The sequence below is a fragment of the Myotis myotis genome, unplaced genomic scaffold (genome assembly GCF_014108235.1).
Source record: "Myotis myotis isolate mMyoMyo1 unplaced genomic scaffold, mMyoMyo1.p scaffold_m19_p_10, whole genome shotgun sequence".
Classification (NCBI taxonomy): domain Eukaryota; kingdom Metazoa; phylum Chordata; class Mammalia; order Chiroptera; family Vespertilionidae; genus Myotis; species Myotis myotis.
The window spans coordinates 78,181,656-78,207,696 of NW_023416314.1; the positions used below are offsets into that span (position 1 = coordinate 78,181,656).

Here is a 26,041-nt window from a genome sequence, read left to right on the forward strand (position 1 = left end):
CCTAGCCGGGCCAGACTGAGTCCCTCATCCCCAACAGCCCCTCCCTTCCCCTGCCTTCAGCCCCAGGTCCCTCCCTGACGAAGACCTGCCTCGTCTTCAGCCAAAGCACATCCTTCCTGCTGGCCTTGGACCTGGCTCCCCACTCACCCAGCCAGCGTGTTGGCCCACGTCGTGGGAACTCTGAACCAGAAGTTCTGTGGGGGGGCGGGGGGGCTGTCCTGGCTCTTGCCGTGCTGAGAAGGCGGGCTCCCCAGGTCTTCTCAAGGCAGTCCTTGGTGCCTGCCTCCCACACTGCGGGGACTGGAATTAAAGCATTTCCTGGGTCTCTGCTGTGACCCAACCTGTGTCTGATTTACCTTACAAGGCAGTCGGGGCTCCCATGAGGAGTGTCTCAAACAGGCAGTCTCTTCTGGGGTCCCTGGTGCCTCTCACTACCCAGCAGGAGCCTACCCACTCTGACTTGGGGTGTAGACTGCGGAAAAGGGGGACCCTCCTATGGCCCATCCCCCCAGAGGTGGGGGGCTGGGCCCTGGACTGCCTGGTGCTGGTGACAAAGTCTGAAGCAGCATGTGGCCCAGGCAGAACACGTGGCCTCCGATGGGGAAGGGGGCTGAGTGCTCTGTGCTTGGAGGCTGGGTCATGTCTGCACCTGCCCATGGCTTGGCAGATTGGCAAGGCCTGTGTGCGTGGGCGGCAGCCGGCAGCAGTGCCATGTGCTGACACCTCACAGCCAGACTCCCTGTTTAGTGCTGATTATTAGAACCACCCCCAGAACCTCAGTTAAGCAAAGGGGTTTGTTTCCATGGAGACAGGCATCCTTTCTCCATGGCAACCTGAAATCCCAGAACCCCAGTAAGGCTCAGGAATGAGTCATCTGTGACCAGCAGGAGGTGCTCTTTCGCAAGGTGGACCCCAAGGTGGACAGTGGGGCCACTGAGCACAGACTTTAAAGGTGCCCCAAGGGCAGGAGGCTTGGGTCGAGAGGGGCAGGAGACTGGCTCTACTTAACCCCCCCTTCCCACCCCTGGTCTGAGGCGGCTGCTCCTGGAAGCTCTGTACAGAGGCGGCAGCCCTGCAGCTGGGGCCCTCAGAGTGGCACTCGCATGGGAAGGATCCCCGTCCCCCCAGACTGGGCCCGGAACACAGGAAGTGGCGCTGCCCCGGCCGAGTGAACACCGAAGAGTTAACTGGCGGGCGTGACAGGCGCACCGCCCTCAGGAAGTGTTACTCACCAGCGGGAATGCTCCTGCCTTGGGGGCCGGACTGTCTTCCTGAGTCCCAGAAGTATTCAAGGCGCTCCCGCCATGGAAACCCCTGGGGAGCCAGGAGCAGGGCCTCTCGGAGCCCCCAGCCCTTCGAACGCCTCCGCGCCTGGGCACCTGGAGAGAGAAAAGTTGGTGAAGTTGGAGGGGCAGCCTGGAGGGGCAGGGAGGGACCGCGGAGCCCGTCTGTCCCAGGGCAGAGGAGGGGGAAAGGGCTGGGCAAGGGGCCCAGCCGCTGGCCGCCTGCTCAGATCTGGTGCCTGCCTCCAGGCCAGCCCAGGACCCCATGTACGACGTGCCCGATGCCAGCGGGGGGCAGACAGGTGGGCCCCAGCGGCCAGGGCGCACTGTGAGCCTGCGGGAGCGCCTGCTGCTCACGCGGCCCGTGTGGCTGCAGCTGCGGGCCAACGCGGCCGCCGCGCTGCACGTGCTGAGGACCCAGCCCCCGGGGGTGAGTCTTGCCCCTGCCCCCAGAGACTGGCCCGCGGAGGGTGGGGGGAGAGGAGCAGGACACGAAGGTCCTGAGCCTCCAACCCATCCCTTCCCAGACGTTCCTGGTGCGGAAATCCAACACTCGCCAGTGCCAAGCTCTGTGCGTCAGGCTGCCTGAGGCCAGTGGCCCTTCCTTCGTGTCCAGCCACTGCATCCAGGAGAGGCCTGGGGGTGAGAGGGACTGGCCTGGAGGGACGGGGCTGGAAGCAGAGGCTGGGCCGGGGGGTTCCGGAGAACAGCCTCACTTCCCGTCTCTCAGGCGTCTCGTTGGAGGGATCCGAGCTCGTCTTCCCGGACCTAGTCCAGCTCATCTGCGCCTACTGCCACACCCGGTGAGCCTGCCCTCGGGTGCTGGTGTCTGTGGGCCACCCTGTCCTCCCACCCCACAGCCCCCAGCAGCCCTCACTTACCTGCCCCCTCTCTGGCCCCAGGGACATCCTACTGCTCCAGCTCCAGCTCCCTAGAGCCATCCGACAGGCAGCCACCCACAAGGAGCTGGAAGCCATCTCCCATTTAGGCGTCGGTAAGGGCTCCCCTGCTGCCCATTGCATAGGTGGACAAACTGAGGCCAAGGGGAAAGGGAAGGCACGTGGGCACACAGCCTGAGCCTGCACCTTGCCCTCCTTTGGGCACATTCCCTTCCTCTCCCTGAGGCCCCCGTTGGTTTCTCTTCTCTAGAGTTCTGGAGCTCCTCCCTCAACACCAAGGCTCAGCCAGGCCCCTCTGAAGGCCCGCTGCTGCCCCGGCTGAAGCCCCGGTCCCCACAAGAGCTGGACCAGGGCACCGGGGCCGCCCTGTGCTTCTTCAACCCCCTGTTCCCAGGGGATCTGGGCCCCACCAAGCGGGAGAAATTCAAGAGGAGTTTCAAAGTGCGAGTATCCACAGAGACCTCCAGCCCCCTGTCTCCACCCGCTGTGCCACCTCCCCCGGTCCCAGTGCCGCCAGGGGCAGCCCCCAGCCAGACAGAAAGGATGCCCCCTCGACAGCTGCTGAGGAGGGAGAGCTCAGTGGGGTACCATGTGCCCGGGGGAGCCAGCCCCAGCCTCCCTCCCCTGCCCTCCCTCCAGGAGGTGGACTGTGGCTCCCCCAGCAGCTCCGAGGAGGAGGAGGGCATGCAGGGGCGTCAGGGAAGTCCAGCAACCTCACCCCGCCTGAGTCTCAGGAATCGCAGGCGGCCTTTGCTTCGGTCCATGAGCTCTGCCTTCTGCTCTCTGCTGGCACCCGAGCGGCAGGTGGGCCGGGCGGCCTCGGCGCTGATGCAGGACCGCCACACAGCTGTGGGCCAGCTGGTCCAGGACCTACTGACCCAGGTGCGGGCCGGCCCGGAGCCCCAGGAGCTGCAGGGCATCCGTGAGGCACTGAGCAGGGCCCAGGCCATGCTGAGCGCCGAGCTGGGCCCTGAGAAGCTGCTGCCGCCTAATAGACTGGGTGAGACTCCAGTCTCTCCATAATCTCAACTCTTACCCATGCCACTCTCTCCCCTCCACAGTGCCGCCTGGCTCACCCCTTCACGTGCATTCCATTCCCCACTTCTCTCCCCCCCCCTCTCCTGTCTCACAGGATCCCTCCTCCTCTTCATCCCTGTCTCGCTGGACTCTGCTCCCACCCTGCCCTGGCTCCCCTGACCCCTCGCCTGCCTCTGCTCCACAGAGCGCGTCCTGGAGAAGTCCCTGCATCGCTCGGTGCTCAAGCCTCTCCGGCCCATCCTGGTGGCCCGACTGCGGCGCAGGCTTTCCGCCGATGGCTCCCTGGGCCACCTGGCTGAAGGCTTCCGCCTGGCCCGGGCCCAGGGCCCTGCAGCCTTCGGGTCCCGCCTGAGCCTGCCCTCCCCGGTGGAGACGGAGCAGGTGCGCCAGAAGCTGCTGCAGTTACTCCGCACCTACTCACCCAACGCCCAGGTCAAGCGGCTCCTGCAGGCCTGCAAGCTGCTCTACACGGTCCTGAGGACCCACCTGGGTACACCCCCTCCTCCCCCACTGGCTCCTTGCTGTCAGAGGCAGGCCCCTCCAGGCACATTCCAGGAAAGGCACAGCTGGGGGAAGATGGGTCCAACCCTCCCATCTCACAGGTGGTCTAACTGAGGCCCAGACTGTGGAGCACCCTCTCCCCAGCCCCTGCTCGAGGTTGCCATAGAGACCACATTGCCCAAGGCCTGGCAGGCGGAGGGGAGGGTCACTGTCTAAGACAAGGAGGGGACTCTGACCGCAGGGCCTCAGAGGAGCCTGAAGCTCCCCTCTCCGCCACCCACAGGAGAGGGCGCGGGGGCCGACGAGTTCCTCCCGCTGCTGAGCCTGGTCCTGGCCCATTGCGACCTTCCCGAGCTGCTGCTGGAGGCCGAGTACATGTCAGAGCTGCTGGATCCCACCCTGCTCACCGGCGAGGGTGAGGGGCCGCGCACATGCCACTTCCCGTCGGGGTGGGGCTGGAGCCCTCAGCGCCTGCATGGCCTGAGCAAGCAGGGGAGGGAGAGGAACAGGTCACCCAACCCCATCCTCCATTCTCCCCGTGTCCCAGGCGGCTACTACCTGACCAGCCTCTCCGCCAGCCTGGCCCTGCTGAGCGGCCTGGGCCAGGCCCACACGCTCCCCCTGAGCCCCTCACAGGAGCTGCAGCGCTCCCTCAGCCTCTGGGAACAGCGCCGCCTGCCCGCCACCCACAGCTTCCAGGTAACAGGGCCCCCATACATCCGCCCAAACTGTGAGTCCCAGTAGGGAAAGGCTGGTCCTCCCCCCCCCCCCGCTCTCCCCCTCCCGCAATAGAAACAGCACCCCACGCAGAACAACATCAAGACAGCCTTTCTGGAAAGAGTATGTTCCACTGTGCCCAGTGCTCTAGGCGCTGAGCCCTGAATCTTCACAGAAATAGGGCCATCACTGCCCCTTTTCACAGATGAGGAAACTGAGAGGTGACATGGAAAGGGAATGGGACACAGGTGGCAGGCTGAAGCCTCAAATTGTGGCTTCCAGCACCAACTGGGGCTCTGCCCACCCCTGGACTTCAAGCTTCCAGCCCAAGCTCCCCTCACCAGACACCATCCCTGCCCTTCACCATCCTCACTGCCCTTCTCAGACTTGGTTAAGAGTCCAGATTGTAGGCAGATCCTGGGCTCGAATCTGGGCTCTGCTACTTTCTGGCTGTGGGAGCTTGAACAAGTTAGGTAACTAATTTGAGCCTCAATGTTCTCATCTATAAAATGGGATAACAGCACCCACCTCCTGGGACTGATATGAGGATTAACTGAGTGAAAAGCAGGACACATGCTCAGGACACAGCGTTAGCTCCATCTGAGCATGGTGGTCAGGCCGCAGGCCTGCTGGGGCCATCCTGCAGCCTGCAGTGTGACCCGCCAGCCTCAGCCTGTCTCTCCCTTCCTCAGGGCCCCCAGGACCTCACCTTGTCCAAAAAGCTTTTTCCAGTTGGTTCTGCAGAGACCTCAAGCTTTGCAGCCAGATACATACCAAGCAAGGTTGAGTTTCTGTGTTTGTTTCTCCTCCTGCACAGCATCTCCTCCGAGTAGCCTACCAGGACCCCAGCAGTGGCTGTACCTCCAAGACCCTGGCCGTGCCCCCAGGGGCCTCGATCGCCACCCTGAACCAGCTCTGTGCCACCAAGTTCCGAGTGACCCAGCCTGACGCTTTCGGCCTCTTCCTGTACAAGGAGCAGGACTATCACCGCCTGCCCCCCGGAGCCCTGGCCCACAGGCTGCCCACAACTGGCTACCTCGTCTACCGCCGCCAGGCAGAGCGGCCCGAGACACTGGGGGCCTCACTTGGGGGTGCAATAGAGGAGGGCAGCGGGGAGCCAGAGGCAGGAGGCAGGGAGGAGAAAGGGGGCAGGGAGATGGGGATACTGAGGTCAAAGCCAGTCCCTGTGGCAACTGCTAAGCAGGAGGAGAGCCAGGCCAGGGGAGACCCTGCTCAGCCGAGTGCGCTGGAGGCTGAGGGGGGCCAGGCAGCAGAGGAGTAGCTGGGAGTGGCCAGAGGGGCATTTGGGGCCGAAAACTCTGAGCCTGCTGGGAAGGCCTTTCAGAGCCCATGCTCCCCCTGAGCCCTCAGGAGCTGCAGCGCCCGCAGCCTCTGGGAACAGCGCAGCTGCCACGCCTCTGATAATTATCTCTGACCATACCTGCTGGGGGAGTGCCTGGACTGGCTACATCTGCGGCATTGGAGTAAAGTTGAGGGGCATGGGGGACCTCAGACCAAGGGCCCCTGCGTCTTATGCTTCTGCCTAGCTGGAGGCCGGCAGCCCCTCCAAGCTGGGGGCTTCAAGGCTGTGAACGGCTCCACCTCCCCCCGGTGTCTGGATGATTCAAAGAGGCAGCCAGGTGCTCTGGCCGGTCCTGCTCCAGGCCACCTGGAGACCTATACCTCCAAACCGCAGTGCCCTCACCCGTAAAGTGGGGGTGCAATGCCATCCTGTCTTCTCCCAGAAACCTTCCAGGCGTCCAGATGGATGGTTTTCCTGCAGAGCAGAACTCAGACCATGGGAAAGGGAAGGAAGGAGGTGGGATGTCAGCTCCCCCACCCCTCCAAGGGTCAGGGGTCGTTCGCTGCACTTGCCAAGGCTGACATCCTCCCGTCAGCCCGTGGAGACCCCAGAGGGCAGGTCCCGCTGGAGCAGCTCCCAAGTTCCAGTCTTTCCCCGCAATGGGCCGTCCTCCCGGGCCCTCTGGCATCCCAGGGTACTTGGACAGGGAGACGGCTTTCAAATGGACGGGGGAGGGGGAGCTTGGAAACCATTTTCTCTGCACTTAACTCTTGGACCTCACAAGAGCTTTACGGGAGTTTGTGGTTATTACCCACCGACGGCAGACGTTCGGGAAAGTGGCTCCTAAGAGATCACACAGCAGGCCGTTCGGGGCGCCCCCACCCAAACCCGGGCATCAGGCTCCAGCTACACCCTGTAGCCTTCTAAGCCACCAATAGATTAACCCTCAAGGCCCAGCAGAGCAGGCAGCAAATCTGAGCAAAGAAAATGCCGGCAACAGCCACCAGGGGGGGGTGTGGCCCAGGAAGCTGCGGAGTGGGTGACACCAAGAGGTGGGCTCCGAGGCCTCAGCAGCATAAGCAGTCGCAGGCTTTGCACTCGCAGCCAGCCAGCCACCGGGCAGCTGGGGGACAGCGGGGCTGCGGCTGCGGGCCCTCAGCTCCCTCGGGGCCAGGGGTCTGGATGCGCCAGCCTCGCCGGGACCACGACCTGGGAAGGCACTGTCCCCTGGGTGAAGGAGGACCCCAGCCACTAAGGGACACCCACCTGCTCATCAGAGGTGACAGCTGGAAGGTGGAGTCCTGGACACTGGGCTTCAGACAAACCAGATGCAGCCCGGGTGCCAGGCTCCCGAATTTCTCGTTCGGCCACCGGCAGCATTTCCCACTTCCACCCTCTCCCCCAGCTTCTCGCAGGTTAGGGAGTCTCCCCTTCGGCTTTTGTATGTCCTCCCTCCCGACCCCTCGCCCACCCCCAGTGCCTTGCACAGTGTCGGACACTCCACGGGCGCTCAATAAACACTGTCCGCTGACTGGAGTTTGGTAACAGTGACGGGCAGGGAGGCGGGAAGCTGGGAGGTTAAGGGAGGGCTGGGGCTGGGAACCAAACACGGGATGTTGCAAGTTCAGTTGGAGAGGAAGGGCCTGGAAGGTTGCAGGGGGAACTCGGAGAACCCCAGGCTGGGTGGGGAGCAGAAACTGGGACTGGCTGAGGCTTCTGGGCCCCTGTCTCGGGGCCACTGCATGCTGCTCTCATCCCCTTCCCCTGCGGAGTCCTGATTTCTGGCTCTGGGAATTCAGCGCTCCCACTCCCACCCCCACCCCCTGCAGTGGCTCAGCAGAGCACTGCCAGGCCCTGCCTGCTGCCTGGGTCTTTTATCTTCTGATTGGTAAGGTCCAGGCCAAGTAAATCAGCATAAACAAGGTCATTATACAGGTGTTAGGGCTCCAGGCAGGGAAGGCAATGATAGGCTGGTCTAATACTGATCTCGTTATCCCCATTTTACAGGTGAGCAAACTGAGGCTTGCTCGGGGAAAGGGGCTTGTTACAGGGCTCAAACACCAGGGTCTGTGGAGCTTCTGATTCTACCATCCCCCCACACAGGACTATTTACTCATCCACTCAGCAATCACCCATGGAGTGTCTGTCTGGACCAAGCACCCCCAGCCCCGGCCAGAGGGAAACAGATGTGACCTGGGGAGTAATCAGAATCTGCGCTGCCCGGCCCGAACCCCAGCCTCCCACCTTTGGCCTCTGGAAGAGGAAGCCGGGCTCTGAGAGGCGCCACGCCTTGCCGGAGTCCACTGCCGCGCTGGAACCCAGCGCGCCGCTGGGACCTCTTAGGAGCACCAGGTCATTTCCTCCTCGGCAGTGCCGCCCCTCATCCCCCCACAGTCCCCGTAGGTCCATGTGTGTGTGTTTACTGTCTGTCTGGCCCACTAGCAGGCCACAGCCAGGCTGTCCTGGTTCCCGCTAACCCTCGGGGGCCTAGAACAATGCCTGGCGGAAACTGGCACTTGGTGAATACTTGCGGAGTGACGGCTTCGGGAAGACGCTGCCTAGACTACAGTCATCGGCGTTCCTGGGCGTGGGCAGTGCATTCTCTACAGCCACCGCCAGGCGGCGCGCACGCACAGCTCCCAGCCTCAAGCCAGGTCCCCTTCTCACCTGGGGCCACCCGGGGACCCAGGGCACTCGGAGGGCCACGCCCAGCCTGATGCCAGGAGGGAAGCAGCCCTGCAGTGCGGCCCGGGACGGGGACGTCCGCAAACGGGGATCCTGACGCCAGAGGCCGGGACGTGCTGAGGGAGGGGCCGGGCAGGCCCAGGAGTCAGAGCAGGGCGTGTGGGCTGGCCCGAGGGCGGGCTGGGGAGGGGAGGCAGGAAGGCAGCCCGCAGCCGCACCCTGACCCACCTTCAATACAGAGTGCCTAACACCCTGGCCTGGCTTCCAGGCCCAAGTTCACAGCCAGAAACACCCTGACTCACATTTGCAGTGGGTGAGACACCCTGCCTGCCACCCTCATGTGAGGGAACACCTGGCACCCAACCTTAACAGGAACACGCAGGGTGTTGGGGACACCCTGACAGGTTCAGCATTTGTGCCCTGCAGGGTGGGGCACAGGGGCACCCATAGGCCCCTCCTCCGATCCACAAACACCCCTGGATCTTCAAACTCACAGATATCCCCTCAGCTGTTTCCTCTGTGGTTCAGAATGTGACTCCCTGACACACACAGGGCCAGGCTGACATATGTGGTGACCTGCTACACAGAAACCTCTGGACACACACCTAGCCGTGCAGGACTGCCTGACACACCCGGTCCCCGCTCAGACACGGCACACAGGCACGGACACACACGTGCAAATTCAGACACAGGCACCGAGACCCACGCAGGCACAAACTCAGAGACACACACATACTTTTTATACTTTTGATCGTGCAGAAGATAGCCAAGCCCTCTGACTAACCTCACTCCCAGCCTGACCTTATCTCAGCCACCACTGAGCCACCCTGCCCCATGGGGAACTCTGACGAGGACTGGGAGCTGCTGGAAAGACCCCTGTTGGGGGGTGGGGGGGCGACCCCACTGGCTAGGCAGGAGCAGGAGCAGCCAGGCTGGGTGGGGAGGCCTGAGCTCATCAGATTCCAGCCCCAGTGATTCACCGGAAGGGCCTGGGGAGGATGGAGGGTGGAGGGGGGGTGGGGATGGGCCCAGGGACTGGGATTTTGGGGGCCTAGGCCCTTCAGACCAGAGGGTCCTGGGTCCAGAGCAAGCCCCTAGTCTGGGGGAGGGGCTTCCTGAGGGGCAGCACAGCCCACAGGGCCTGGCTCCTGGAGGGCGGAGGACACAGAGCAGAGCCCCAGGATGAGACAATGGGCCGTTCCCGCCCGGGCCTGGGCCTCTGACCCCACGCCTTCCTAGTCCAACAGCTGGGTGTCTTTAGCAGGGGTTAGGCCAAGGGTGGGGGCAGGGGTGGGGTGACCTTCACGGCCATTTGGCCCCTTGGGCTCTCAGCCTGAGTGGACCCCAGGGCTCTGAGGGGCTGGGCCCGCTTGGCCCCGTCAGGCCCCGGGTTAACGACCCTCCGTCCTGCCAGGAGAGGCTTCTGCCAGAGCTGAGAAGGCAGGCGGCGCACGGGATGTTTTCCTGCCGAGGTGGAGCCCTCGGCTCTGCCCCCAGCCCCGCCTGCCAGGCCCACGATGCTCAGAGGACCGACCGAGCTGCTCCTGCGGGGTGACAGGAAGAAAGGATGGGGCTGGGGGCAGAGCCGGGGCACAGGAAGTGCCTTTCTTGGAACTCTGCACCGAAATAGCCGTCTGTCCCTACTCTGGGTCTCAGTGTCCCATGCGGGAGGTATGTGTCACCAAGGAGACCTTCCCCAGGGAGGGGCCGGAGCTGACCTTAGTCTGGCTTCTGCCGCCACCCTCCCACTGCCTCCCACCCACCAGCCCCCGCCATCTCTGCCTCAGGCTCTGCTCCACTTTGAAGTCCTAACATAAATATCATGTCTGCTTGGGTTCCCCATCCCTGCCGGTCACAGCCCCCAGACCTGGCTCCCACCCCAGCCAGCCAGCTCCGGGGGTGCGTGCCAGGGGCGAGGAGGGAGGCCTGGACCACCCACGGAAGGTGGTGAGCCAGAGACCCAGTTAGGTTCGGGGAGACAGAGTGGGCAGGACACCAGATGGAGAGGGGAGACACGGAAGTGGGCAGAGAACGGAGACAGACTCCAGAAATCAACAAGGTGACAATCCTGGGGACAGGACAGCAGAGAGACCGAGGCAGACGGGATACCTACCGAGAGGGAAGGGAGAGGAGCAGGGAGGAAGGGGCTCTGCAGGCTGAGCCCTGGCGAAGTGAGGGCAGGAAATGGGCCTGGACAGGAAGAGAAGGGGCAGCAGCGGGCAGGACCTGGTGGAAAGAAACGTCCCTGGCAACAGAGCAACTGACCTTCGTCATTTGCCGTGGGCTGAGGGGCTGCCCGGACAGGGGCTTCCCGCTGAGGCCAGGACAGTCCTCCGCAAACCGAGATGAGCCGGGCACCTGGCGATAGGCCTCTGCAGGGACCACAGAGCCCACTCCCAGAGGTGCCCGTGCACAGGGGAGGAAGGTGTGGCCGAGAAGGGCGAGCTGGGACTTCCCTGGAGGAGCACACAGCAAGGCCAGGGCAGGGCCAGCCTTGAGGACCCTCCATGCAGCTTCGATGGCAGTGGGCACCAGAGGGAGGACAGGAACAGTGAGGACCAGGAGGGCCTCTGTCCTGGCCTAGGCTCTCCAGACTCGGGGATGGTCCCTGCTCTGCCTCCATCTGCCATGTGACCCGGAGCAAGCCTTGTCCCTCTCTGGGCCATGTGCACTGAGGGGGAGGGCTGGACCCTTTTAGCTCTGATGTTGTTTCCAAGACTCCCTTTCTTATGGGCAGATGTGGCCAGATGTTCAGGTCAGGCCTCTGCCAGGGGAGGGCCTGGGGCCCCAGCTGGGCCCAGGTTGGGCAATCTGTGAGCAGCCATGCTTCTCCGCGCACAGCTGTGGGCACAGGTGTGGGCCCATGGGGACTCACACACATCGCCCAGCTGTGCACACCACAGCAAGCCCAGGCTGTGCAGGCACGCACACGGTCATGCACAGACACCGGGCACACCCGCCAACACACACAGCCTCCTCCATGGCAAACAGCTCCCACCCGCCCCTCCAGCTGTCAGAATCCTCTACCTCTGCAGGGACCACAGCCTGGGTAACCCCCTTCTTCCTGAGCCCACCTTCCCCAAGCCTGTCTCTTCCCACCCTGTGCAGTCCTTGCACCACCCCCTTCCCAGGGGGCTCTCCCATCCAGAAGCACATGGGGTGCGGCCCCAGCCCAGCATGTGGGGAGGGGGAGGAGGCCAAAATCGCTTCCCTCCCTTCCAGACTCTCATCCCTCCCCACTTCTGCCCTGGGATCTCTCCCACCTTCTTTCCTGTGGCTCCCGCCCAACAGGCGCCTCCCACCCACCCCCGTAGGCCCTTAATCCGAAGGCTGGGGTGGTTTGGGAAGAATTTAGAAATAGAAGGAGATAGGGGGATGGGGACAAAAGAAAACGGAGGGAAGGAGGTGATTAGTACACAAAGCAATGTGCTGGCTCAGCAGCGGGGCGCGCCAAGGCTCTCTAGGATGCCTGCCCAGGGGGCGCCCCCTAATCACACTCGACTCCCCCATCCTGGTTGTTCCACTGGGCCCTCTTCAGGCCAGCCCCTCTGCAGGCTGCCTTCACCCCACCCACAGGCGCGCACACTGCATCCAAAACCGCCATCTGGCTTGTCCCAGTAGCTGGGAGACAAGGCTCCTTCTGGGAGAGTGGGCTTCTGTTTTCATGTGCCTCTTCTTTTATATATATATATATTGATCTCAGAGAGGATGGGAGAGGGAGAGAGAGAGAAACAGCAATGGTAAGAGAGAATCATTGATCGGCTGCCTCCTGCACACCCAATAGTGGGGATCAAGCCTGCAACCTGGGCATGTGCCCTTGACTGGAATGAAATCTGGGACCCTTCATTCCACAGGTTTGGCTCTATCCTCTGAGCCAAACCAGCTAGGGCTCATGTGCCTCTTGAGGTGATCGGAGCGGGAACCCCAGACTCTTGACCCCCTGTGTGAGCTGAGCCTGGCATCCTGAGCGTTGCCCCCCAGACACATTGGCCTCAGGCCCCAGCAGAGAAAGCGGGCTGTGTGGTGGGCATCGCACAGGAGCCCTGCCAGTGGTAGCCCAGCTGTCCTGCCCACCTGACTTCACTCCTACAGATCCAGGGTCACATTCTGAGATTGTCGTTCATCATGGTGGTGGCTCTTTATGAACTAGCACCTGCCTGAATCCAACGTCTCATCCACACACCCATCCACTTAGCCATCTATCTGTCCATCCACTTACTTATTCCTCCATCCATCTACCATCTCTCTACCACCCATCTATCCGTTACTGATTCTTTTATCTAACTACCCTTCCATCCATCCATCTGTCCAACCATCCATCTGTCCAACCATCCATTCACCCACCCAGTCTCCTGCTTCCACCCTTCCGTGCACCCATACATATATCCACCTCCCCAGCCTCCAAGTGTCTGCTGCATCAATTAGCATCTTCCCTGTGCAATGGGGGAACCGAAACGAGTCAGGCTGGGCAGGACCAACAGGAAGAGTAAGGCCACAACCAGTCGCTCTCTACCCTCTCAGCCCAGATCCCTGGTGCGGTGCCCCTGCTTCCCCCATGCTGACTAGGACAGGGAGTTCTTAGACTGCCTCCACCTCACCTCTCCCAACCTGCACGGGGCAGGTGGGCGCCAGGCACTCCCCAAGCTGGGCCTCCAAGTCTCATTTTCTGTCTACCAAACCCTTAGTCTTCCCGGGGTTAGGTGTTCCCCACTGCTCCTCACCATGGGTCCCGTTTCTTGACTCAAGCTTCCCTCCATTGGCAAGTAGGCTCAGCCAGACCATCTGGAATTTGGCTTTTGACCCTCCTCCTGCTGCTTCCCTTGCCTGCCCCCAACCCCTCACCCCAACAAGGCTGGAGTCCTGACCTCTGATCTGACACGCCACTAACCAGAGCGCCTGCAGCCTCCCCTCAGACGCCCCAGCACTGGCCATTGCCCGAAGCATGACTGGGCCTGCCACACCCTTGGACCAGGCTCTGGGCCTCCCCTAAGGAGCCTCCAGGGGCTGCCTCCCCCAGCCTGGCCCGCCCTGCTGCCCAGTCTCCATCCAGCTCCCTCCCTTCTCCCAGACTATTGCAACAACCTCCTAGCCGGTCCCTGGCCTCCGGTCCCCTCTCCACCCATCACACACTAGGAATCTCCTGTCATGCTTCTTCCCCTTGGCCCCCACAATAGAGGCCAGCCTTTTAGCCAGCCTCTCCACTCCTCACTGTCCCTCTAGATGTCCCTCACTCCAGCCCACTGGAGTCCTTTGTATTCTCCAAACCCCTCTTGAGCTCTTCCACCTCAGTCAAAGGGAACAGAACCTGGGACCCGTCATGCCTTCCTCCCATCTTCATTCCTTGATGTCATGCCCAACCCTCAGACTGTGTTCAAATGGGGCGCTGCAGCAAGAGAAGTAGAATAAGAGCCAGGAAACTGCCCTGGCTGCGCACTCAGTGGTTGGAGCATCAGCCTGCGCACCAAAGGGTTGTGGGTTCAATTCCCAGTCAAGGGCACGTACCTGGGTTGCAAGTCTGATACACAGCCCCAGTTGGGGCGTGTGCAGGAAGCAACCAATCAATGTATCTTTCTTACATCGATGCTTCTCTCTCTCCCCTCCTCCCTCTCCCCCTTACACTCTCTCTAAAATTCAATGGAAAAAATATCCCCAGGTAAGGATTGACACAACAAAACAAAGGAGTCGGAAGGCCTGAGTCCCAGCCATGCCACTGACTCACTCTGAGACTCCCTGGGCCTCATTTTTCCATCTGCAGAAGGCTTGCTGATTTTCAGGGACCTCCCACTTCTAGGGTGATCTGACTTCTGGGGAAGTCTGGGTAAATGTGGGAAACAAGTGAGCTTTTGCTCCAGGCAGAATCCCAGCTTCCCTCATGTGTTGCTGTGAGCCGGGTTCCTTACTTAACTAAGTCTCATTCATTCATTCAGCAGCATCTATGGGCCAGGAGCTTTCCGGGCTCAGTGGATACAAGAGGGAACAAGGCAGTGACCCTGCCCTCTTGGGGCGCACAGTCTCCTCCACTGAGGGCAACGTTGCCCCAGGAGAAATGACAGCTGACAACGTGTGGAGACATTTTTGGTTGTCCCACTGGAGGGATGCTACTGGCAACTAGGTAGAAGCTAGGGATGATGCTAAACATCCTACAAAGCACATCAAAAGAAACAATCACCCAACCCTGAGCATGAATAGCGCCAAGGTTGAAAGAAAATCCCTGACTAGCGAGGGATTCAGGCCAACAAGTAAATACTAGTATATACCATTTTAGATAGTGATGAGGGCAAAGGAGAAACATGGAACAAGACTGGGGCCAGGGAGCCCTGGGGTGGGGGAGGGGAAGGTGGTCAGGGACTCTGCCTCTGGAACTGAGACCCGAGAGAGTGAGGAGGCAGAGTATTGTAAAACTGCAGGAAGCCCTAGCTGGTTTGGCTCGGTGGATAGAGCTTCGGCCTGCAGACTGAAGGGTCCCAGGTTCGATTCCAGCCAAGGGCACATGCCCAGGTTGCAGGCTTGATCCCCAGTGGGGGGCGTGCAGGAGGCAGTCTATCAATGGTTCTCTCTCATCATTGATGTTTCTATCTCTCTCTCCCTCTCCCTTCCTCTCTGAATCAATAAAAATATATTAAACACGACAACAAACACCAAATAGCTGCACAGAGAGTGTTCCAGGTGGGGAACCGCCAAGGCCGAGGTATTGAGGGAGAAATGAACCTGGTGAGTTTCCGGAACAGCCAGGGGTTCCAGAGCGGCTGGAGAAGATGGGGTGGAGGAGATGGGATGAGAAGTTCGGGGGTAGATCACCTTGGGCTGGAGGCTGTGGTTGAGAATTTGGCCTTTCCTCTGAGTGAGATGGGGACCTCGAAGGTTCTGAGCAGGACCTGACTGAACGTGACTTAGATTTTAAAAGGATCCCTCTGGCCGGATGCAGAGGGCAAAGGGGCTTGGGAGAGGCTGTTGTGAGAATCTAGATGACAGATGATAGTAGGGGCCAGAGGAGGATGTCAAAGAAGGTGGTGAGAAGCAGATTCTGGTCTGTTTTGAGGGTGAAGTCCGCAGGACCTGCTGAGAGACTGGACGTAGGGTGTGGGAGAAAAAGGAGTCAAGGATGATCTCAAGGCTTTGGGCCTGAGCCAGTGAAAGGCTGAACTGCCCATATTGCTGTTCCTCTCACGGGAAGGGGGTAGACATTCTTCGTGCTTCACAGATGTAGACCTTGACAGAACCACCTTCTGGGCACAGAGCAAGCACTTCAAAAGCCCTGGTTCTCAAGGGGCCTGGCTGTGTCTGCAGGGCCGGCCCTGGCACTGTAAGGTGGTGAGCAAAGCGGCCCTGGGCCCCACCCCCACCCAGATTCGCTGGGAAGACTAAGGAACACTTGCCTCATGCTTTGCAGCTGACAAAGCACATTTGCAAACACTGAGCGCTGTGATACAATAGCCCTGCTGAGCAGAAAGGCCCTGGCATATTACCCCCCTTTTGTAGATAAAAATGGAGACCCAGAGAGGGTTAGTGACTACCCTGCAGGCACACAGCAGACCAGTGGCAGAGTGAAAAGCTGGACCAGGGCAGCACGTGGAGGGGCAGGGCCTCTCCTTCATGTCCCTACTCCCAGATCAAACTTCTGCCAAGAATGCAGTGGGTGTGCATGGGTTAATCTGACCATCAGCTCCCCAGGGACCATCCTGGACCATGGGCTCAGTGCACAAGCCTCCAGAGGCCTCCAAGAGGGGCAGGAAGAGGACCCTAGCCAGGCCTGCACAGCAGGCCCTGAGGACAGGGAGAGCTCCACACATGGGATGCCTGTGTCATACACACATGTGTGTCACTGTGTGCCCCATGCCCATACATGGTCTCTCACCAGTTCCCCTGAGGCTAGCCCTGCTCACCCGGCATGCAGCCCGGTCCCCCCCCCCCCCCCTGCCCTCCTGCAGCAGGAGCCCAGAGAAGCATTTCCTGTTTGGGGGTGGCCTCCTTTCCCTCTAAGCCCAGGTTCCCAGGACCCCAGGCTGAGCAGAGGTTTAAGGAGAGCAGCTCCCTGTCCCTCCTCCTCCCCCACACACCCGCAGTCCAGCTGGAGCCAGGAAGCTTGGGGTGAGGGGGAGGTTGAGGCAGGAGCTTAGTATATAAGTGAGGGACTGAAGACGTCTGTGCCTGGCCCTGGCCGGGTAGTTCAGTTGGTTCGAGTGTCATCCTGACCAAGGTTGCAGGCTGGATCTCCCGACGGACACAAACAAGACTCAACCAATTAAAGCATAAACAGTGGAGCAACAAATTGATGTTTTCTCTCCCCCAACCCCTTTCCCCTCTCTCTCTCCAAACAATAAAAAATTTTTTTAAAGAAGTCTGTGCGTGCTGTGATCAAGGGGCTCCCATGTGTTAGGGCATGTAGAATGTGTGGGGGCTGCAGGCCTGCGTGGGTCTATAGTGAGGGGAAGGGCTTAGCATGTCAGACTATGTGCAAATCTGGTCCATGGAGAAAGCTTTTGTGTGGGGAGGAACATACACACGTGTGACATGAAGGGCATGCGTCAGAGCATGTTTCCACATGTATGACATGGCAAGCTGTTGGGCTGTCAGGGGTGTGATGAGATTGGTGTGTCCAGATTCGGGTCTCGGTCGGTCTCTGGGAAGTGACCTCACCCCACGCTAAGAGCCCCAGGCTGCGCTGGAGTTTCCCTGAGGGTCGTCCAGCGTCTCCAGGCGGGCTGGTCCCCGCCCTGACTCCCAGCCCCTGAGTGCTCCTCCTCCCCTCCCGCCCCAGCCGCAGCACCCCCTGCCCCTGCCCCTGCCCCCGCCCGCCTGCTTCCTGCTCGGGCAGCCCCCCGGGAGCGGGAGCGGGAGGGGGAGCTGGCGGCGGCCCCAGCGCGCTCCTTACAAGGCTTCAGTCCGGCGGGCCCGCCCCCGGCCCGCCCCCCAGTCCCTCCCCCTGTCAAGAGCGGCCGCGGACCCGGCCTGGGCCAGTCGGGGGGCGTCGCGATGCTGCTGCGCCTGCTGCTGGCCTGGGCCGCCGCGGCGCCCGCGCTGGGCCAGGTCCCCTGGGCCACGGAGCCCCGCGCCGCCTGCAGCCCCGACAGCTGCTACGCGCTCTTCCCGCGGCGCTGCACCTTCCTGGAAGCCTGGCGGGCCTGCCGAGAGCTGGGGGGCGACCTGGCCACCCCGCGAACCCCGGAGGAGGCCCGGCGCGTGGACAGCCTGGTGGGGGCCGGCCCAGCCAGCGGGCTGCTGTGGATCGGACTGCAGCGGCAGGCCCGGCAATGCCAGCCGCAGCGCCCACTGCGCGGCTTCACGTGGACCACGGGGGACCAGGACACGGCCTTCACCAACTGGGCCCAGCCTGCCACGGGCGGGCCCTGCCGGGCGCAGCGCTGCGCGGCCCTGGAGGCGGCCGGCGAGCACCGCTGGCTGGAGGGCTCGTGCACGCTGGCTGTCGATGGCTACCTGTGTCAGTTCGGCTTTGAGGGCTCCTGCCCAGCGCTGCCAGAGGAGGCTGGCCAGGCCGGCCCCGCCATCTACACCACACCCTTCCACCTGGTCTCCACCGAGTTTGAGTGGCTGCCCTTCGGCTCCGTGGCCGCTGTGCCGTGCCAGACGGGCAGACAGGCCTCTGTGCTGTGCGTGAAGCAGCCCCAGGGCGGCGTGAGCTGGTCGCGGGCTGGGCCCTTGTGCCCAGGGACCGGCGGCGGCTGCAACCCGGGCGATGGGGGCTGCGAACAAGAGTGTGTGGAGGAGGCGGACGGTCATGTGTCCTGTCGCTGCACTGAAGGCTTCCAGCTGGCCGCGGACGGGCGCAGCTGCGAGAACCCCTGTGCCCAGGCCCCGTGTGAGCATCAGTGTGAGCCTGGCGGGCCACAGGGCTACCGCTGCCACTGTCGCCTGGGTTTCCGGCCGGCTGAGGACGAGCCCCACCGCTGCGTCGACACAGATGAGTGCCAGATCGCCGGCGTGTGCCAGCAGATGTGTGTCAACTACGTCGGTGGCTTTGAATGCTACTGCAGCGAGGGCCACGAGCTCGAGGCTGACGGCATCAGCTGCAGCCCTGCTGGGGATGTGGGTGCTCGGGCTTCCCAGGACCTTGGGGAGGAGCTGCTGGATGACATAGAGGATGAAGAGGACGGAGGTGAGGCCTGGGAGGACTTCGATGATGGCTGGACAGAGATGCCTGGGATGCCATGGATGGAGGCCACACAGCCGCCTGACTTTGGCCTGGCCTATGGGCCTAGCTTCCCAGAGGACCGAGAGCCACAGATGCTCTACCTGGACCCTACCTGGCCTCCCCCCCTCAGTGCTCCCAGGGCCCCCTATCACTCCTCAGTGCTCCCCGTCACCCGGCCCGTGGTGGTCTCTGCCACACGTCCAACACCGCCTTCTGCCCACCAACCTTCTATCATTTCTGCCACACACCCACCCCTGGCCCCTGCCCCGGAGCCCCCCAGGATCCCTGCCATGCACCCAGCTTTGCGCCCTGACCACCAGTTCCCCATGATCTCAGCCAACTATCCAGATCTGCCCTCTGTCCACCAACCTCCCATCATCTCTGCCACTAGCCCAGCACGGCCCCCTGCCCCTCCGCCCCCAGTTATCTCAGCCAAATACCCTGAACTGTCCACTGCCCATCAGTCCCCCCTGGTTCCAGACACCCAGGTGGCTGATTCCCAGACCACCACTCATTGGTCTGGAATCCCAGCTAACCACACCCCTCTGGCCACCACCTCCGCTGCTCATCAGTCCCCTGGGGCCCCAGATGTCCCGGTTCTCAAAACCCAGGCCACCCACCTTCCCAGAACCTTGACTGTCCAGCCGTCTCGGACCACTACCTCCAGGTCCCCTGCCCATCAAGTCCCTGTGCCTGCTGCCACCCAGCCCCCAGTCCTTCACACTCCCCTGCCCCCTCAGAGTCCCACTAACCAGAATGCTCCCTCCAGCCCTACACACACTTCCTCCAAAACCCCACAGGTACCAAGAGGAGGTGCCTCTGATCCCAAGCTGACCCCAATGCCCTCAGCAACCCCCACAGCAGGCCCCACAGCCCTGGGGGAGGCCAGTCCTGCAGGCCGAAGCCGGAGGGATGACCGGTGGCTGCTGGTGGCACTCCTAGTGCCAACCTGCGTCTTCTTGGTGGTCCTACTCGCACTGGGCATTGTGTACTGCACCCGCTGTGGCCCCCACATGCCCAACAAGCGCATCACGGACTGCTATCGCTGGGTCACCCACTCTGGGAACAAGGGCCCAACAGAACCCATGCCCCACCGGGGCAGCCTCACAGGAGTGCAGACCTGCAGAACCAGCGTGTGATGGGGCACAGCACCCCACTCTGTGGGGGAAGGGGAAGGGGCATGCATTGGACACGTGGCCCAGACTGCACCAGTGACCCATGGGGGTTGCCCAGATGGACAGAGGGCTTCCTGCTCCCCGGGGCACGGCCAGGCTCCTCTCAGTCAACCACTAGACTTGACTCGTGACAACTCTGCTCCTTGGTCTGGCACTTACGACAGAGGGGATGCCAAGGCCCCCAGGACCTCAGGGGGTGGGTGCTGGGGTCTCCTCCAATAAACCGGGTGCCAACCTCATCCAAAGCTTCCGACCCCCATTGGCGCCTGAGGGGTGGGTCTGGGAGGATTCAGAAAAAAAGAAGGGGAACTTCCTTCAGCTTGTCTGGGTCCCCAAGGAAATAAGGTAAGACCCCTTAAGGCAGTGGTTCTCAAGCTTCCTAATGTCACGACCCTTTCATACAGTTCCTCATGTTGTGGTGACCCCCAACCATAAAATTATTTTCGTTGCTACTTCATAACTGTAATTTTGCTACTGTTATGAATCCTAATGTCAATATCTGATATGGAGGATGTATTTTCATTGTTACAAATTGAACATAATTAAAGCATAGTGATTCATCACAAAAACAATATGTAATTATATATGTGTTTTCCGATGGTCTTAGGTGACCCCTGTGAAAGGGTCGTTCGACCCCCAAAGGGGTCGCGACCCACAGGTTGAGAACCGCTGCCTTAAGGGAAGGTATGCTTCAGAGATTCTCAGGGCAGTAGGAGCACAGAGGGGGCGGAGCCTTGCCCAAGGTTACACAGAAATCCAGGGAATGGGAGGTTTGGGATGGAGAATTCCGTATTTGTTCTTTATACCAAAACTCCAAGAAGGTAGGGCTGAATCTGGGGCAGGGTTCTGGAATGAGGGCTTCTGCTGAACTGGAGCCAAACTGGGGTTTAAAGGTTAAAGGTAAGCCTGGGGCCTGGTGATCCTGGGAGTGAAGAAGGTCCAGTGGATGAGCTTCTCCTAACTTTCTTCTGGTACTTCCCTTCCTGCCCCTGCAGGCTGCCCAGAAGTTGGTGGCTGAGCTCAGGGTCACTCAAGGGTGCTGGCACTCCTCTACAGTACCCCGGAGGCACGCCTCCCTGCTCTAGGAAGGAGGTGGGAGTCCGAGCCTAGCAGGCTAGGCTGGGGAGAGCGCTAACTAACCCGGGAGAGATAGTCCACATCCAGCTCCCTGGGCAGCCTCCTGAGCAAGGCCCTCCCATCTTGGGCACATTTTGCCCTTCTCTATGGTGTGGGCCAGAAAGAACAGAACAGGGGACCTCAGCTTGAGCGAATGTTCAGGCTGTTCAAGGCTAAATTCCCATAAACTGGAGGAGGGAATGGTCAGACATCACAGCCTGGGAAAACCATGCAACCATCAGTATCTTGGGCTCACTGCCTTGGGCACAGGGCGAGGAGGAACCTGGGCAGGGAGGTATCAGTTCCCACTGCCTCTGTAATTTTTCAGTTGCGGCCTCTAAGGAGCCTCTAATTAGGACGGAGCAGAACCACCACGACCACCCGGGCAGGCGAGGAGGGGTGGCCAGAGACCCCTTCCCTACCGGGTACCCTATGCCACTGCCTGGCCCCAGGGTCTGGGTCTGGGCTGGAAGGCTAAACTGGGCCCTGAGGGACTAAGAGACTAGAGGCTGGAGCTGGGGACCAACCTGAGGGCAGAGGGGAGGCTAAGGGGGACGGAGGGGACCCTACGCACAACCCCCGCCCCTTCTCACGTTTCCCTAACTCAAACCAGACGCCCCACCAGATCCTGCCCAAGTTTTTAACCTTGGAGACGCCACCGAAGAAGTTTGCTGCATGGGAGTGGGGGTGGCGGGGTAGCCCAAACGCCTGAGTGTGGGAAGGAGAAGCGTGCGCCGCCTCGGGGGTGACAAAGCCTGCCAGAAGGAGAATGGCTGGAGCTCCCTCCTGTGACCCCGGGCTGGGGATCCAGAGCGTCTCAACGAGGGCAGGAAGGAGTTAAATGCACTGCTCTCGAAGGGAGGAGACGGGAGAGGGGAAGGGGGCCCAGAGCCGGCTCTTTGTCATACCGTAATGAGCACCAGATGCGGAGCTGCGTGCGGGCCTAAATAGACGGCCTCCCAGGGCCGAGCCCCCGCCTGCGCCCAGCCCAGCCTCTTCCCAGGCCCCGAGCTGGCTCCGCCCACTGACTCTCAGGCCCCGCCTCACCCAGACCTCCGCCTACCAGCCGGGTCCCGGGGAGCTACGAGCCACGCCCACTGACTGCCGTCACGCGCCCCTTCGGGAGCTCTCCAGAGGCCCCGCCCATCAAAGCTACAAGCCTCGCCCCCTGCCAGCTCAGAGATTCTCAGAACGATTGCCCCGCCCCTCTGTTAGCTCCGCCCAGGCTGAGGCAGTACCAATGGCCCCGCCTACCAGGGCCGTAAGCCCCGCCTCCTCAGCGCGGTGTGCTCTGTCTAGCGGAGTTACTAGTTCCCGTTTCCAGGAGGTATGAACCGGATCCGCCCAGAGTTTACACATTCTCCTCACGCAGCCCCGAACTAAATTCCCATAAACTCGAGGAGGGAGTTTTAACAACTAAAACTCTGCCCCTTCCCAGAGCCGGGGATTCGGTCCACAGCGTAGGGAATCTCTACAGACAGTGACTGTCGCAGAGATGCAAACTCTGCCCTCTGGGGTTTACGCGGTCCCCTCAAACCCTCAAACGCCTCTGCAAACTCCGCCCCCAACCACAAGCCCCGCCCCGTCACCAAGGGATACAAGTCGAAGGGGCGGAGCCCCAGGCCCGCCTCACCAGGAAAAGAACTCCGCCCACGTACGGCTCTTTCCCTTCACGCGGAGGCAATGGCCCACCTACTCAGAGCCCCCGGCCCGCCCAGTAAAAATGCCCACGTACCGAACCGTGACCCCATAAGTCCCGCCCACCCACAGCGCCCCTTATTTGTTCAGGGCTTTTTGCACAAGCACCGCCCACGCAGAGAACAAGCCCAACCTCTTCTCCGAGGCTCCTCCTCCTGCCTACGTTAGCCCCGCCCACCTTTAGCCCCACCTTCTCGGAACTCAAGCCCCGCCCGCTTTGGGCTTAGGACCTTTGAAGTCTCTCACCACCTGATGCTCGGACTAGTGGGTCGGAACCCTCGTCCCGGACCAAGTTACCTCTGAACCCAGCCAGGAACCCTCTCTCCTTCCCCACCCACAGCTTCTGTGCGTCTAGATTGCGGGTTCTCTGTAGAGCCCAGTGCACGGCATTGATGAACGGGCCTTTGGTGCCACCTGCCTTCCGCACCGCAGCTTGCAGCCAGCGGGAGGCCTCAGCCCGGGCCCCTCTCCCAAAGTACACTAGCGCTCAATAAATAGTTGCTTAATTTGTGTCTGTTACTCAGATATCTGCCAACTCCTTCCCTCCACCCCCGCAAAGCAGCAGGTCGGTTGCAGGTGCCCTCCATTGTATTTGGAAGACCTCAGGGGCTTCGCGCCGGCCCTCAAGCCATTCTGTGAGCTGAGGTGGCCCCTGCCAGTCTTTACAGAGGCTGGTGGGACTCCTGCTGTCCCTTCCCCACGAAGTCTGTTTCCCAGGGGCGAAAGCACAGTCTCTCACCTGGGGGCCCAGAATTGGTAGGCCTGGGTCCTCCCCTAACCCAACTTCAAAGTGTGGACACCTTCAGTAGGGGTTGAGTTTGGAGGGACGGAGTGAGTTTGGGCTCAGAGGCTCTCATGTGGGAGCTGAAAGTCACACTTTTGGAAGCGGGATTGATTTCAGAGCAGATTTCCACTCTATGTCAGCACTCATCACTACATTTGAAAATATTCACCTGCTCACTCTCACACAAGACTGGGGCTCCAGGAGGCCAAGGCAGTTGGGATCAGCTCTCAGACTCAATAAAATGCTTTTCAAACATTGTTGGGACAGGTGGTGGCAGCTAAGGTTGAGGGGGAAGAACTAACACCTACTGAGCTCAGTTAGGTACTAGCACCACTGGGTACCCTGCACTCCCTGCATTAAGCCCAGGGTGGAGCCACCTCCTGACAAACTCAGGCCTGGGGAGCGGGAGCCTTTCCAACTGAGGGCCCAGCCCTGATGCCCTGGCTACTATGAACGGGAGTAGGGTTTGGTGCCAAATGATAAGGAAAATAACTCTGAATGCTTATTATATGCCTAGTCCTGTTCCAAGGGCTTTACATGCCTTAACCCTTTTAAGATCCATAACAACTCCCATGAAGTAAGTGCTATTCTTAGCACAATTTACAGGTGAGAAAGCTGAAGACACCAGCCTGAGTGCCTTGCTTTAGGCCACCTGCCCTATTTGGCCGAGTTGGTAAGTGAAGGTTTGAACCCAGGTAGATTCTGTGATCGTCACCCCTAAGCGCAGGGCCAGTCCATAGCAATAGCCATGTCTCTGATCAGAAAATGCCCACTATTAACAACAACAACAACAAAAACCCTTCGAAGCCCAAAGCTTTTCTGAAAGAAAGCATTCACTGAGACGCGTGCTAGCCACAGAAATGACCAGGTCCTGGCACGTGCAGTCTGAGCCGCCAGCAGCAGGACCAGGTGGGGGAGACAACCCGTCCACAGTCCTGGGGTTGACAGGGATCTTTTATACAATGAGTTTGAAGAAGAAAGATCTAAGTTGTTTTGAAAGAATTTACATTAGCTATAGATAAGTGGTGTGGGAGAGGTGATGGGGACAGTGCTGAGGTAAGAAAGAAGTGTTTTATGCTTCTGGATGGGTTGTGGGCAACAGTCTAGAAAGTTCATGCAAAAACAGGATGCAGTAGTGTGTGGTGGTCGCTATCCTCTCCAGATAAGAGCCGTAATAACCACCTGGAAGCTGATTCAAAGTTTCCGCATACGTTCAGGAATGTGAGCAATCCTGGCTTTGGCCAGTGGCTCTGTGAACTAATTAACCTCCTTTCTCTCCCCTCTCCCCCCCCCCCCCCCCCCCGCCTCTCGTTCTCCGGCCTGCTGCAGTTTAATTTAGGACATCTCATAATTTTTCTCTTGTCACCACCTCCCGGGGAACTCACGTTTAGGGATGAGTCTGCAAGATGTGGACTCCCAGGCTGATCACACTGTGATTGGGGCGTGTGAAGCCTTCCCCACCCAAGGAGAGTCCGTGGTGGTTCCGGGGGATGACGCTGGTGAGGCATTCACTGCCTGTGACCTTGTGGGAGCCGGACAAGGGTCCAGCCTCGGCGCAGCGTCAGGGAACCCGGGAGTGGTCATGTTCTCGTGTGATTCTGGTTAGTTTGGGGTTTTCTCACCAGGAAGCCAATTAACTGCAATTAAGAGCAGGCGCCCTGCACCAGACAGCCTTGCTCTGATTCCGGTTCCACTACTGGGGGCAGGGGTCCTGAGGCAGGTTCCCTAACCACACTGTGTCTGCCTCCTCATTTGAAAAAGCTGTGTGCTATGAATCCACGATAGCAGTGGTTCTCAACCTTGGCTGCACATTAGAATCACCTGGGAATCTTTTTAAAATCCTGATTTCAGCCCTAACCGGTTTGGCTCAGTAGATAGAGCGTCGGCCTGCGGACTGAAGGGTCCCAGGTTCGATTCCCGTCAAGGGCATGTACCTTGGTTGCGGGCACATCCCCAGTGTGGGGTGTGCAGGAGGCAGCTGATCGATGTTTCTCTCTCATCGATGTTTCTAACTCTCTATCCCTCTCCCTTCCTCTCTGTAAAAAAAAAAAATCAATAAAAAATATATTTAAAAAAATAAATGAAATCCTGATTTCTGGACCTCATCCTCTGGAAATTCTGTTTCTTTGTTATGGGGTGGGGCCACAACATTAGTAACAAAGAAACAGAATTTCCGGAGGATGAGGCCCAGAAATCAGGATTTTCAAAAGATTCCCAGGTGATTCTAATGTGCAGCCAAGGTTGAGAACTACTGGTCTATGAAGAAAGTCAAGGTTTCTTGCTGGAAGCCACTGCGGACCTTCAGGGTGGCTGCATGAACCTGCTGCAAGAAGTGCCCTCTGCTTTCGCTGGCACTTGGGGAACCCTGAAGACAGACTCCAGAAACTGACCACGGGAAAGTGCAATCAGAGGAAACTGGCGCGCCAAGCCCCCCAGTCCCTAGGGCAGAGGTTCCCGCACATCCCACCTCCTACCTGTCTCAGTGATGTTTTTCATGGCCCCTTTGGACTCCCAGTTCCATTGAATAAATAATTAGGTCCAAACAACATAATAAGTACTCGGTAGTCATTTAAAAAAAATTATACACATAGAAAGATACAAAAATATTTTATTTTATTCTCAGTCACAGTCACTAGCTCATGGGGCATGTGTTGGGCACCGACCAACTTCTCAAAACTTGGAACGGAGTTGG

General features: G+C 60.1%; 2 protein-coding genes across 2 annotated transcripts; both read left to right on the top strand.

The window, feature by feature from the left end:
- Nucleotides 1-7,272, top strand: RIN1 (Ras and Rab interactor 1). Its single transcript, XM_036326554.1, is given in 11 exon segments — nt 1-1,393; nt 1,533-1,713; nt 1,811-1,925; nt 2,014-2,086; nt 2,186-2,277; nt 2,433-3,182; nt 3,405-3,710; nt 4,005-4,136; nt 4,269-4,420; nt 5,256-5,583; nt 5,586-7,272. Coding segments are annotated over 11 exon segments (2,271 nt in total). The 5' UTR covers nt 1-1,304; the 3' UTR covers nt 5,639-7,272.
- A 10,099-nt stretch (nt 7,273-17,371) lies between these two features.
- On the top strand, nt 17,372-19,990 carry CD248 (CD248 molecule). The gene has a single exon (XM_036326557.1). It carries the CDS (start codon nt 17,400-17,402, stop codon nt 19,713-19,715), a length of 2,316 nt encoding a protein of 771 aa, XP_036182450.1. The 5' UTR covers nt 17,372-17,399; the 3' UTR covers nt 19,716-19,990.
- The last annotated feature ends 6,051 nt before the right edge of the window (nt 19,991-26,041 follow it).